Source organism: Psittacula echo (assembly GCF_963264785.1).
Source record: "Psittacula echo genome assembly, chromosome: 6".
Taxonomy (NCBI): domain Eukaryota; kingdom Metazoa; phylum Chordata; class Aves; order Psittaciformes; family Psittacidae; genus Psittacula; species Psittacula echo.
The window spans coordinates 20960939-20975779 of NC_137743.1; the positions used below are offsets into that span (position 1 = coordinate 20960939).

General features: G+C 46.7%; 1 protein-coding gene across 1 annotated transcript in view; it reads left to right on the forward strand.

The window, feature by feature from the left end:
• The first annotated feature begins 9620 nt into the window (after positions 1 to 9620).
• ANTXRL (ANTXR like) overlaps positions 9621 to 14841 on the forward strand; it is a 53082-nt gene continuing 47861 nt past the window's right edge. The window contains exon 1 of the mRNA XM_080621617.1: positions 9621 to 9796. Coding sequence (XP_080477743.1) covers positions 9636 to 9796 — 161 coding nt within the window. The 5' untranslated portion in view covers positions 9621 to 9635. The remainder of the gene's footprint in view (positions 9797 to 14841) is intronic.

Genomic DNA, 14841 nt, shown 5'->3' on the forward strand with positions numbered 1-14841 from the left:
TTCTGATCTTTGAGTACGCTGTTTCATCCTCCCTTTTCCACTGAGCAAATTTGGATCTCAGCAATGATTCTTCATAGAAGCAAGAGGGCCACTGGTCCAAAGAGGGCCCTTTCCTGCCACTGAGCCCCTTCCCATCATGGGAAGAACAGCCAAACTAGCACTGATAAATTAACTGAGATAATGATAATGATAATAAAACCTATAGAGTCTGGAATGCTTTGATATCCAGGGCTATGACTGGGGCATACTCTGAGTACCTCTCTTCTCAGTTCCTTATAGTCCTTGATGTACTGCTGGTCTGAACATACACTCTGAACTCCTGCAATGACTCCATCCCTGAAGCTTGCCTGAGCTAGGCATCTGGGTACAAGGAGAAGGAAATACAACTATGCACCAAGAGGAATTTGCTGACTGCAGAGACTGCCTGAATCTAAAAAGAGTGGAATAAAATTGGGGCTGACCTGGCCTGACTCATGAAAATGGTTCTCCCTTGGCATTCCAGGCATCCCCAGCTTTCTTTCACCATACCTTCCTATAGAGCAGCTGCACAACTCTGACTTGGCAAGCCCCTAAAAATAGCATGTAGAAATAGGGGAACTCACTGCCCTGGAAAAAGATCATGAGGCAGCAAGGCGTAAAGAGTGTGGTGTCTGCTTTGAAATTCCAGAAACTCACTCCTTCTGGATGTTTTCTTGTGAATCAAAGACCTTGTGAGGTGCTCACAATTTTGTTGGTATACTATTATGATATCTTCAGAGAACAGTTCTCTAATTCTTCCTATTTTAAGGCTCTATGGTCTTCAGACTGTCTTCCATCACCTGAAATCCTCAGTACATACAATTTAAGTTGACAGCTCTTGATAAACCATCATTATATCTTGGCTGGATACCCAGACTAGTGAATCATGAAGCTGCCAAATCTTTTTATTATGAACAATCTCTCAAACTTCAGTGGGAATAATGGAGAAGACAGACCTAAAATCACTGCTTGGAAATGAGTAAATACCTCAAGCACACTTGCCTTAAGCAACTCTTGTGAAATAGAGGAGCCATAAAAAACACAGATCAAAAGAAAAGCTTCCAAGTTTCTTCTCATTTTCTCTGAGAATAGGGAAGGTTGAAGTGGGCTCTCTCCTGATACATGGTAGCTGCCCCACAGCCATTCAGGGATGCCTTTCCAAAGTAGATGCAGATTGATTTGCTTCTCCAAGACCACCACAAGGATGTAATTCCCACTTTTTACCTGAAGCCAAGTAACAAAATGCTTCACATTGAGCGTCAGGTCTAATCCAATGAGAAAATAACTGAGATGTGAACCAGTCCCAGTAGAGTTATGTACCCTAGCTCCACTGACTTTCAAATAGTAGCTCTGCCCCAAACTTCTCTGTGTCCTTAGGAAATTTCCCCACTGAACACCTATTTCTACTGCCACCATCTTCCATGACAGGAAACAAGTTGGGGAAGAGAGGAATGGACTATCCCATACAGCAGGAAAACGTGGTTAATACGTATATGCTGGGATGTGTGATGCAACAGTACCTGCATAGGTCGCTAGAATCATAGAATAGTTAGGGTTGGAAAGGACCTTCAGATCATCTAGTTCCAACCCCCCTGCCATAGGCAGGGACACCCCACACTAAACCATGTCACCCAAGGCCTCATCCAACCTGGCCTTGAACACTGCCAAGGATGGAGCATTCACAACCTCCCTGGGCAACCCATTCCAGTGCCTCACCACCCTCTCAGTAAAGAATTTCTTCCTTATATCCAATCTAAACTTCCCCTGTTTAAGTTTGAACCCGTTACCCCTTGTCCTATCACTACAGTCCCTGATGAAGAGTCCCTCCCCAGCATCCTTGATGTGAAGCTTTCTTTGATTTAGCAGACCTAAATGGAGATTTTCTATATGGTGGAACATGAGAGACAGTCACTGAGGTCTCTGTTCAACACCTCCCAGTGCTTGAATGTAAGAAATGCAGTGCAGACACTGGGAGAGCTCTTGATGTTTTAAGCTGGACAATAAGCAATAGTAATACCATGCTTCCCTAATTATTAAGGATAAAATACATTTATTTTCTGCTGTCCCAGTGGTTCAGACAGACTGAGTTTAGGAGTTTGGCTCCATGATACATGAAATATCAATACTCCTTTCCAACTGGGTTGGCTCCAGAGGCAGAATTAGTGCTTCTGCCTGGCAGTGTCTGATCTAATGGACCCTGGTGGATGGTACTGGCTTGTACAAGACATTCGTAGTCAGACAATCCACCTGTGGGTAAAGAGGACTTGACTACAGCTGTGTAGTCTGCTGGCTTTCAAAGACTCAATTTTTATGTGCAGGGCACTGTACTGAGGGGCTGATTCTTCACTGGACTACAGCTGTTCTGTCTAATAGAAGCATTACCTTTATCTACCACTTGGCTTTTGTGGTTTCAAGGCCTAAGACCTTAAAACTAGAGGTCTTGTAGGATAAAGGGAGCATGTTTTAACTCTTTAGCCAGGATTGAGGATTATCAGGCTGTAAATGTCACGAATTAACATTATTTCAGCAGCATAGTACATGAAGTGCACTGTATGGATATATTTCAGTTCAGAGCACACGGTATTTCATATTCTAGACCTGAATTGTGCTACTGGTCACCTCAGAGACTTCATATGGGTTCTGCTTCTGCTGCTCTGGCATTGTTCACCTTTCAGCAACAGACACAATGCCCAAAAATGTCATAGGAGTTTTGAATTTTACAGGAGACAACCAGGAAGGAAGAGAAAGCAGATGTAAATATGCCTCTACTTTTCCCAAGCAAAAAAAAAAAAAAAAAAAGCATATAACAAACACATGTTTTAAAGCAGCAAAGCTATTCTGTGAGAGGGGAACAGAGAAGGCAACTGCTTGTCTGTCAACATAATATAAGAAACTTACTTGTCACACTGATGTGTGTATCCACTTTCAGCAAAATCCTTGTTTGATTCACACAAACAGGAGTCCTGACCACAGCACTTCATGATAACACTTTTGTTTTCACACAGGCTTATGCATTTGTTCCTTCACCCACGCATCCATGCAGACAAAACTGAGAAAGAACCAGCCAGCCAACCAACCAACTAACCAACACGATCCAAACACAACCAGACTGAACCAAAATGTGTATCTTGTGTAAACAGTCACAAATCATTTTTCCTTTCTCTTCATACAGTTCACATTCATGTCTTCTCATAAATCAAAAGAAATTACAGTATCTGATTGATGTTCAAGGTACATAGAGTACATTCTTTTTTAATAGTCCTGCTATTTATGTTTGGTAGCTCTTAATTTTAAAAAAAAAGATGTTATATCTGTTCAAATGTTTCTTTCTGACAAGAAACTAATGTATTTTGTGTAGCACATACATATGTACATGTACACATATATATACACACATACATGCATTCACAACTACATTTAGCTATGCATACAGCTATATAATCTTTTGTGATTGTGCATGTTCAACATCTGTATTTGAATAGAAATATTTTTAAACTATTAGCAGTCACTTTCATATGGTTAATACTGGAGATTTCTTCAACAGTACTGAGTGACATTAATCTTATTTATATTAATGCCAAACTTACTACATAATGTCACGTCCAATAACAGCAAGTAACTGAGCTGAAGAACACTATGTAATGTGAAATTGTGGGGAACAATGTAAACAACTTTTACTCTACAATGAAGCAAAGAAACCCTTTAATGGCAAGCAAATTTTGTAAATTAAAATTGACCTAAAATTTTTTGACCTAAAATAATTTGTTTCCCAACAAAATACTTTGTTCTTTGACCTGATGCCTACAGATACCATTTGCAAGTAACATGACTGTGCTGTAGAAAAATTGTATTAACTGATTCACAGCATGATAGACCTAGAAATATCCACATATAACATACTAGGATTTAGCCAAGTAATTTCTTTGCAAAATCTTCGTAAAATCTACAAGTCCTTATGCAAAATTTATTTTTATACTTTCTCATCACTGGGTTATATTATGTTCAGACAATAGAAGCTGAAGTAATATTTTGACTTTGCATCAATATTTCTATGGTGATAAAGCTTTTCATTTTCTGTAAGACAGTATCTCTATAGAGTTCTGTAAGGCAGCTCTACTTTGCTTTGCAATACTGAAAGGTGATTAAATACCGAATAAACTTGATTTCTCAAAAAGCAGCTCATGCTTTGGTGTAGTTTTACACATTAAAATAAGTACATCTTAAATTTAATCTCACAGTCTACCTATTGCTTACGTAAATCCATCTCTCTAGTACCAAGTATATTTAATAAATGGTAAATAGAGCTGTCAAGCACTAAATTCTGCATTTTTAAAAGCAAAAATAAGGGATAACTTCTGAGCAATAATTTATTATTAAATTCCGAATTTCATGCATGAATGCAACTGCTTTTTATTTAAGAGCAACTACATTAAAAATATAAACCTATTCAAACATTTCTAGTGGACTGAATTCCAACAGAAACCTTTTCACGGAAGAATTTGCAAATGTAAAGATCAATGTAATGTTTTAAAGTGACAACAACAGCAGCTTACTAATTCACTTAACCAGTAGGAAATTTCTACTAAGGTATTATATTAGATATAAATAGAGTATAACAATGTGAGCTATTCCAAAGAAAGTTCATTAATTTCTTGAAAGCGATTAGACCTTGAGTAAGTACCTAAAACCGCCACGATGCTCTGATGACCTGTCGAAGGCGGAAGGATGGCGAGAGCTGTAAACGGTAAAAAGAACAACTGATGCTCGAAAGGTCTCGCCGAGAGAAGAGGACCTGGGAGGGTGGGAAAGGGCCGCTGCCTTCGGGGCTGCCGGGGGCCGTCTCGCCCCGCCCTGAGCCGCCTCCTCATCGCTCCCAGCAGCCCCGGGATGGTACCGGCCGCCCGGAGGACCCTCCTCGGGCTTCTCGCTGCCGCACTGAAACGGGTGCTGAAGGGTCGGGGTTAAGCACTAGTCGCCGCGGGGCACCCCCCTGCCTTCGCCGGCTCCCCGGAAAACCCCTATTTCCCCGTCGGAACAGCCCAGCCCCTGGCACGGCAGTCTCGGTGCGACGTCAGTCCCTGGCTGCTCGGGGACCCCCTCGGGCCGCCCCCTCGGTGCGCACCGGCCGCTCCGGGCGGACAGCACACCGAAGCGCTCCGCGGCAGCGCATGCTGGGCGGGAGGGACTGCGGGGCGCTGCCCTGGATACCCCGACGGGCCCCTCTCACCTGGGGTCCCGCTGCAGGCTCTCTGCACACAGTGGCTCCGCGGCACCGGGATCCCCGCCGTGCCCCGTTCCGGAGCGCAGCCGCTGCCAGGATCCCGCTACGTCCGAGACCCCGAGAAGCGCCCACCCCACCGCAGGGGCAGGCTGACCCCCAGCAGCAGCGCCGGCAGGCCCCGCCGCCTCACCGCCCCAGCACCCTCCCTCTTCTGCCCCGCGACGGTTCCCCGCCCAGAGCAGACCCCGGGAAACGCCTTCTGCAGCGCCTGCCCCTGAACTCCCCCTGTCCCGGACCGTCCCCCTCCACTGGGCCCCTCAGAAGCCATCCCGGGAGGTCTGCGAAAGCGAGGAGGAGGACTCAGAGGGCGGGAGGGATTCCGCCGTGCAACGGCGCTGTAAAAAGAGGAGTTTCTTTCAAAGTTGGGACAAAAAAACCCCAAACAAACCGAAACCACTTCCAAAGCCTTCTTGCCAGTTGTCCTTTAGAGCATCTGACAACACTTTTGAATACAAGGCTGTTCTCGGAGCTGCAGGTGTGGACAACAATGGCTTAAAATGAAAATTACTGTTTCATAGAAAGGGCTCGCAAAATTAGGGATTTGTTTGAGGTATGAGACGATTTGTTGCACAGCTGGTATGTAAAATAAAACCATCAAACCTCTTGTCATAATCAAATATCCCCTAAATCCGGACTAGCAACATTGCTTTGAAAGATGTCGTTCCATATAAATGCCTTTAACGCCTGGTAGAAAATTTTTGTGAACATGTTGACAAATGAAATAACTCGGGTTATTTGATTAGTGTCCATGTAATCTGAATATCGGTTTGCACTGGGAAAAGAAACGTCAAGTCTTTAATTCTTTTGAAAGGCCGTATTTTCGCTGCAATTAAAGGGTAATCTCATACCAATAAAGAGGGTGGCTCACTCTCTACGTGTTCTGTGCTATGGAAATTAAAGAGGATAAAGTAAAGAGTTTGTATTTTCTTCAGCTCAGGCAAAAGGAATAGAGTTACAAAGCACCACGGGGTGGGAGGTGAGGGCAACTCACTGCTTTGGGCAGGTTGGAATTTTTCCCGGGATGCCAGGGGAACATCCTAACGCCTCTTTGGAAACACTTGCTGCTTTGGGGTGCAGACATCTGGAAAGAAACCGAGATAGACAATTTTCACTGCACTTGGTATCGCTCGGACTCATATTTCTTCAGCCTTTATTCAGACAAGGCGTGGGAAGGGGTAACTGGACGTTGTCACCCGCCCTACGGAGCTCGAATCACTGTAAGGCAGTGCGCAGAAGTAACCTGTGTCGAGGGTGAGATCCGCATATTGCGCTCAGCTCAGGGTTGGTTTGATTTTCCTTCGAGCAATACCTGCGCAAACGAGCTCGGGCGTCCGATTCACCGGCAGCCCCAGGGCTCCGCGCGGGCACGGCCCAGCTCCCCGCACCCCTCCCCTGGGCAAGAGCACTAACACCACCACCACCACCCCCGCTTCGGTTCTGGACCAGTCCCGCTTGCCCGGTGCTTGTGACAGCTACCGGACGGGCTCAGGCAGATCGGAAAGACTGTTTTGTTGAACATCGGAGGCTGCGGCGCCGGAGGGGGCTCTGCAGGGCGATTCGCACTCCCCACCCAGCCCGGCCTTGCTCGGTTCTGCCCTCGGGGACAGGCCAGCAGGGAAGGGTCACTAGCAGAGAGGCAAGCCCCACATCCTCCGTGGGATTCCTGCTCAACACTAGCCCTGGCAGTTGTTAATCCCGGCGCTATCATCGCTTTTCATTGAACCATGGAATCATAAAATAACCAGGTCAGAAGGGACCTCAAGGATCAGCTGGTCCAACCTTTCTTGGCAAAAGCACAGTCTAGACAAGATGTCCCAGCATCCTGTCCAGCTGAATCTTGAAAAAGTCCAACGCTGGGGAGTCTACCACCTCCCTGAGGAGATTATTCCATGGCCGATTGTTCTCGTTGTGAAAAATTTTCCTCTTCTATCTAACGGGAATCTCTCCGGGAGTAATTTGTGCTATTCAACCCTCGTTAGTCTTTCGCTTATGCCCAACGAGAATTAAAGCATGCCCCCTTCTCCGGGGCCACACATCCTTTGGAGAAGGCAGATCGGGCAGCCTGCTCCCTTAGCAGAGTAAGATGATTTATCCGTGACTGGAGAAGGGCAACGCACATTATCAGAAAATAGTTCAGCCAAATTTTTCTTTGTAGTGTCTTACTCTGCTTCGGACAGCCTCTTGAGGTCTGCCGCGTTATTTTACGAAACAACCTGATCTTCACAGATCACCGAGGGAATCTGAAGCTATTAGCACTTCTATTTCGCTCTGAACGACCGCGGGGAGGGACGCGGCTGCTCCGGGAGGCGGTAGCGAGGGCGGCCGGGTCGCTGCGGTGGCTCCTGGGGCCCCTGCGGGCTCTCAACGCTAGCGGGCACCGTCGAGGCCGAAGCCGGGCGGAGCGGGAGGACGGGGGATTCCTGCCGCCCAGCAGCCGCTTGCTCATTTTTCGTGAATGTCACCAGGGAGGATGTGGGTTTTTTGTATTTCTCCATGATCTAAGTAATCGCTGGGTCTCAGCTGGCCAGTGCACAAAAACCTTTAAAGTGGTCAGCTCAAGCAGTACATTCAGCTTCTAGCTGTGCATAGTTAAAACCGGGAGAGAGGCTGAAAACCGGTGGGCCCTCTAATCTTTTCTTGACAAGTCCTCGACCGCCGCCGCGGTTGGATGTGTCTGAATTCGGCCCAGCACAGAAACAAGGAAGGAAACCGAGATGCTTTCCCCGCAGTGCAAACTTTATTTCAGACTTGAGGGTTGCAAACTACACCGCACAAAACATGCCGAGTGCTGCTGGACGGCTCCGACGGGGAAGAGTGCTGCGCGGCGGGGGCAGGCGCCTCGCGTCCCCGCGTGTCCTTGTCGGACGTCGGGAGAAAGAGCATCCCACAGCCTCCCAGTGAGGCCCTAGCCCTATCGCCGGATCGCCGGGGGCCAGGACACAGCTGCCGTGTGCTGCGGGGGGATACCCAGCACACCCCCTCCCCCGCAGCAGCCTGTCCAGTACCATCCCGCAGGCAGTGGGTTGACCCCGCCCGGGTGGGCCATGCCCCCCCCACTACCACTGTGCCACTTGCTCCCCCCCAAGAAAGAGAAACGTCTAGTCCCAACACTGTCATGCCAAGTGACTCTGGTCGCATCCCTCCCCGTGGCTCTTTTCATTAATTAGGGCCTGCAGAGGCTGTGGGGGAGGGGGAAGCGGCTGGAAGCCACTAATTATTCAAACTTTGGAGACAGCATCCAGATGAGCTGGGTCAGCTCTTCAAGGCAGTGCATTGTATCCTGTGCGTATCAGGCGGGGAGTGATAATACTACTGTGCAAAGCCTCCATTAAGAGATTCCTTTTCATCATCACTCATTGTCTGCAGACTAGTGCAGACTCCAGCGTTAAGGGTTTTTTTTTTTGCCACGGAAGAAAAACAATTTTCTGTGGCGTGAGAGGGTCGTGAAAACCTGACCTTGCCCCCGCCCCCAGGAAATAACCTTTTTAATTACACTCATCTCCTACAACTAAATTTTTCGCAAGATCTCCCTCCGTCGCCCCCCACGCCCGGTCTGTCACAGCTTTTTGCAATGACGCCCATCTCCTACAGAAACTTCTTTCCTCCTCGCTGGCTGACACCTCCCAGCCCCAGTCACACTGGGACCCTCGCTGCTCTCCGAGTCCACGGGTGAGAGGCAGAGCGGGAGGTGCGGCCGGCCCCCTCTTCCCCCCTCCGGCTGCCCCAGTGCGCCGAGGGCCGCTGCCGAGCAACCCGCCAGGGCAGGAGATGCTGCTCTCCTATTCCCGCTGCGGCTGCCAAGCGTCCCGCGACCAATCGAAGAGGGAAAGAGGAAGGGACGCCCGCCAGGCGCCCGCGGGGATTGACGGGGCTGGGGCGCAGCGCTCCCTAACTTTGCTTTTCCACTCGCAGCAGCCTTTCCCACCTCGGTATCCCGGAACAGGAAAGTCCCAGTTCAGCTTGCCCCCATAAGATCCTGTCTCCCTCCCCCCCACTCCCCTCCCTCTGCCCCTTCCTGCCTCTGGACCTTGCGAGAGGAGCCGCTTTTCTCCGTGCAGGACGGGTCTGAGCCGCCGGGGCGGCGGGGTGTGGGGACGGGGCTCTGGGGATCATCCGGCTGGCTCAGTCTCCAGCCCTGAGCCGGCAGTCCGCTACCCGAAGGGCACGGCTGCCTTGAGCCCACAGGGCTGAGCTGAGATCCTGAAGTTAGGGGGTTTTTCTTTGTTTTGTTTCTTTTGTTTTCTTCCTCTCTGTCCTCGGTGCTTATAAAGAGCCAGTGAGGTTTGCAGCGAGAGACAGAAACTGGGGAAGGAGGAAGAATTAAGTAAGGGAAAAGATGGCGAGTTGCAGGAGCAGCGTGGAGAAAGCAGCATTTTTGTGCTGCTTCTTGCTGGTAATGGGGATCCTAACCTCCTGCGCCCGGCCGGAGGAGGAGGAAGAGCAAGAAGAGCAGCGCTCCTGTCACGGTGCCTTTGATCTCTACTTCATCCTGGATAAGTAAGTGACAGTCGCATTTAAAAACGTTTATTTACCCTTCAGTGCCTCCTTGCAGCAGCGGGGATGGTCTTTCCCCCGTCTCCCCGAGTGCCTTCCCCCACCTCTCCTGGTGCCAAACGTGATGTGTAGGGCAGGGTTCTTATTTTTGCTCCCCAAAATTTGCATGCTTCTCAAGCAGAGCGTTTAGAGCAGCACTGTGCTTTGTCCTAGGGTAGTTGCACATATAGACCCAGGAAACCGGGTCACCTTCAGGTTGTAGGTGTGATGCATGGGCTGTGAGCATTGGGTTTGAGGGGATGTTGGTTAGTGCCCCCAGCACTCCTGGAGTTTGGTGCCAAGACTCAAGCTAAGTGCTGAGTTGTCACCTGTGGGATTTGGCAGTGTCAGGGCTGTGCAGACCTACCTAAAGTTAAGGCTGGGCTGCTTCTATGTGGTGGTTGTTTTTTTAGACTCACTATAAGGTTTTATAAAGCTTGTTTCTGCTCAACTTCTTTGGAATTGTCTAAACCTGTGTTTGGATTACATCTATTAAAATAGGTTGGCAAATACTTTAATACTGTGTTAGCCCAAATTAGGCATGGCCAGAGGGTATGGTTAGGCTCACATTCATAGGCATGTTATAACAAGCTGTAGCAAAACGAGAGGTAAACTGGTTTGCTCACAGGTGTTCTTCAGAAGGCACAAATTTCTGTTTCTCCTGATGCATTGCTCTGCCTTGATAGCCAAGGGTAAAACTCAAGGAGTGTGATGGCTGAGTTAGCTCATACGTCCTGGGTTATGTATAAGATGTGGGATTATGAAAGACTGAAGCCTTTTCTTTGTGATTCCTGCCCACAAGCCAGGTATGAAGGCTGCATTGTGCTGTTTCCCGGTTGGGAGAACTGTTCAGGCCATCGGGCCCTTTGCACAGCTCTTACAAGGCAAAAAAACACCATCACTGTGGACTCAGTATATTCCCATATTCAGAAAGAAGGGAAAAAAGTATCATTAAGTAGTGATTCTGTTCTTAGAGCAAAGGGATCTGAAGACCAAAGGCGTTTTGCCTTTCTAAAAGTCACTAACACACCATGTGGTCATTGTTTTGTTTTCTTTCACTAAGAACTTGTTCCTGAAGTAACCTTCATGTCTAGAAAGAGCTCTGTGGGGGGTTAGTGTTAGTTCTTAACTGAATTCTTGCCAGGCTTTTCCGAAGTGACTCGTACTGTTATGCTCACTTCCCATATTGAATTTGCTGCAACAATAAACGTTCATGATTGCAATGTGATTCTCTCTGTAACATGATTCTACAGAGCAGTTTCCTTGTTTACATTGGCATTGTGTACCCCTGGCAATCACCACACTGTGATCAGAAAGCACTTTACTTGAGTGTTGGCTGTTATCACTCATTCTGAATTTGGGGAAATCAAGGCAGAGAAGAGAGTAATTTGCTCAGTAGCTGATATGTCAAGCAATAGGAAATTGGTTGTATAAGCAAGTTCATTTTCAGTATTCTGGATGTGAAATGGTGTGTTTTCTTTTAGTAGGCTATAGGTCTTGTATATTGGCTCAGGTGCTGTCCACTTTGTACAGTGGTCCATTGGAGATTCGACCCGAATATGGTTGAAGGAAAAGTTGTGCACTTCAGTTCCAGTGGGAAAATTCTCTTTGGCTTCAGTTGCAAGCTGAATCTTTAAAACCTTTGACAGTTATACCAAAGAGTTCCTCTTTGTTAAGAAGTGGTAGTAGAAGTTCCTCAGGCCCCTGAGTGGTTTTAGAATCCATCCCTGCTCCTGTCAAGTCTGTGGCAATGTGGTGGCAAAGCTGCTTTTGGCCTCAATGAGATCGCATTACTATCCATATGGGTACTATTAGAATGCCAGGCCTTAGAAGCTGTAAGTCCCATGCTAGCTGAGAGTGTATTTAGTCCCAGCTGTATTCTGTGACATCTGGCACAGCACTGGGAGCTTTATAGAGGCAGGGAGGATTGACTGAGTGGATAGACACTGGACCTTGAAGCAGCTCATCAGGAAGGAACCAGATAATCCATTAGCGTTGAGAAGAGTCAGGGTATTCCTGATAGAGAGAAGGCAGGAAGCTAGTCAGAAGCAGCTGGTCAAATTTGAAAATGCAGTGGACATATTTAATTTTTTTCTTTAGAATTGATTCCATGCTGTCACATATATGGGAAGAATACTGGCTCTAATTTCTAATGGGAGAATCCCCAGAAAAACCAAGCCCTATACACCACAGAGTATCCCTACATGGCCTGGGTATTGCCTCCCTTCATTGGTGCTTTGCCAGTCTTGAGTTAGATGCATTCAGTCTTAATTAGCTGTCTAACAATGGGATTGAAGCATTGGCTCTGTGAAAACTCCAGGCTTTAATCCTGTGACCCTGTGGTGTGCTCTTTAGCTGAATGACAGGCCCTGTCTGAAGTCAGCCTGGGTGTGAACCAAAATGACTTTAAATCTGCTTTGTTTTGCTTCTCCGTAGAAGAATGTAATCTTACATCAATAGGAGGCAAATTGGAAGAAGACAACAAGCCTTTCTCCTTACGCATGTAAGCACTGTGTGTTACTGCAATGACTTTATTGGGGCACGATTTTTCTTTTTCATTCTGCCAGGCAAAGTCTCTGGGGATTTAATCCTGCAGGCAACAACCATCAGATGGAAAAGATCATCTGCTGGTGAAGTTATTGGTACAATATATATGCTCCCAATTAGTGAAAGAAACTCACTGATTTCTTACAGTTTTTCTCAGCTTGAAGTTGGTTGCAGCCCTTTATGTTAACTCCATAGGATAGGCAAGATCAGAGCAGTGGAATTAAGCCTTGGATGCGCAAGAAGCTGGCATGGTGAAAGGGAGAAGCAGCATGTGTGGGAGGGAGACCTGCCACCGTCCTCCTTAGGATTGTCTGTGCCAGAGCCACATTAGGACTGCCTGGTCTCTGGGGATGCTTCTCTTGAAGCTAGAAGAAGTGAACATTAGCTGTCCGCAACGGTGGTTGCCTGGAATCTGCAATCTTGTGCTGTTTGTGTATCATAGTTTGAGTTATGAGGCTTGAGCTTGTTGGGAGATGTAGTGGAAGACTTTAATGTACCATACTGAAGCAGCAGAAATTTTTCTGGTTTTAGCAAAGTCATTCCCTCTGCATGAGGTAAGGCAGTACACAGTGCAGCTGGCATGCCCACCTCTCCTATGGAATGCGGTAAGATCAAGTCACATGTGGTACCTAAGATCTCAAAGATCTTAGCTTTAAATAGACATAGAAAGCTCTGAAGCCCAGCATAATGAATAGTTCTGTATTTCTCACTTGCTTTGGTTGCTTCATTTGCTTTGGTTACCCAGGTGCATGAAGAAATTGTTTCAGTCCCATCCCAAACTGCCAGAGGACAGGTCCTTTTAGGGATTTGAGTGCTTGACTATCAAGTCTTCTTGTGACATCCTTGTGCTTGAGTATGTAAATAACTCCCTTTCATTCCTGCCTTGCTGTTGACATCTGGCTGTTGTTTGTAATCATATTGAAATGCACTTGCACAGCAGAAAGGATGAGTGACCTCTAGTGTTTTCTAATTATAACAGTGCCTGGTAGCATCATTATGATTGTTTATTAGTGCAACAAATAGAAACCCTTTTAAAGTAAGGACTTGAAACTGCCATAAATATCTGCTGCTGGCAATGCTCGACATGCCAGATCTGAGCTGCAGAGCTGTCTGTATTTTGTATTTACTCAATATGAAGAAAAGTCTTTGATTATTTTTTTTCACTTTAGGACAGGATGGAAAATTGGGGGTGGGGGAAGAATACGAGATAGAGGGAAGTATTTTCTCATTTTCCTGCTGGGATGTTTGCTAAGAAATTGTTTTTATTTTGAGGAATAATGATCTGCACAGCCTTGGGAAAATGTTTTCTTTTTCCACAGCAGACACCATGGCAGCACAGATGTCTTGAGTAAGGCCCTGGCTGATTTTCTTTTAGAGCAGTGATTATAATGTTTTTTGGGGGGAGGTGCTGGCCTAACTATTATTTATCCACTCCTCATCTTCCCCCTGAACTTCTGGATAGTACCTCTTCATGGTATTCCCATCTCTTAGGCCCACAACGATATTGCCTTTCACATCAATTTTGCTTTGTCTCCTGTGCTCCCAAGAGCATCCCTGTCAACAGCAACTTTGGTAAAGACATCAGTAAAATATGGCCAGCCTCTCACTCGTAATCCATTTACCAGCTTCCTCTCTTTAAACTTGGTAAGCCTCGCTCCAGGGGTGAATGTTACTGGCTGGGACCTGGTGGGGAAGAGTACAACCTCTGATTATGTGGGAAATTAGCTACTGTGTCTCAACTGCTTCCTGGTTTTGAGTTTTGGGTCTGTGTCAGCCTACCCAGTTTCCCTTTGAAAAGCCAGTTTTGTGGAGGAGGTAGGGAAACAGGTTGATGCTTCCTAAGTCACTGCAGGCAAGCCAGAAAAGCCGCTGGAACAAAAGGCATTTCAGGAGCTGCTATTCTGGGCCAGCTTTTATCATGTTAAACCAACTATAATGAGTTGTTGATCTCCACTTTTTTTTTTTTCTTTTTCACAATATGCCATATTTAAAGCAAAGAAAGAGAGTTTGGTAAACACATTTTGTGTCCCTCCCTATTTCCTTGCCAATGATTTGAATGAATTTAGCACTCACGAATTACAAGTACTAGTGAGAGCAAGTATTTTTTGCCTTAGGCTCTCACTCTGCCTCTTTTCCTGTGCTCATGTAATCCCAGCCCAAGCATGTTAGGATGAAGCTGGACCTGTGGGAACTTCTGCAGCTTCTCTCTCTGTGCTGTCTTGGTCTGATGCCGTTCTTGTGTACTGGTTTTACACAGCACGTGAGGTGGGGAAGAGTGTGGCTTAAGAACATTGTTGTGGTTGGAAATCAGGCTGCTGGCAAAGATAGGTGCCTGAACACATATGCTGTCACCTAACTTAATTGCATTTGAAAATCTGTGTTGACTGACTAAAACCACTGCTGAACTCCTTTTTTTTCTTTTTTTCATAAGAATATCTACCTACTGCAGGCAGACTTCAGTT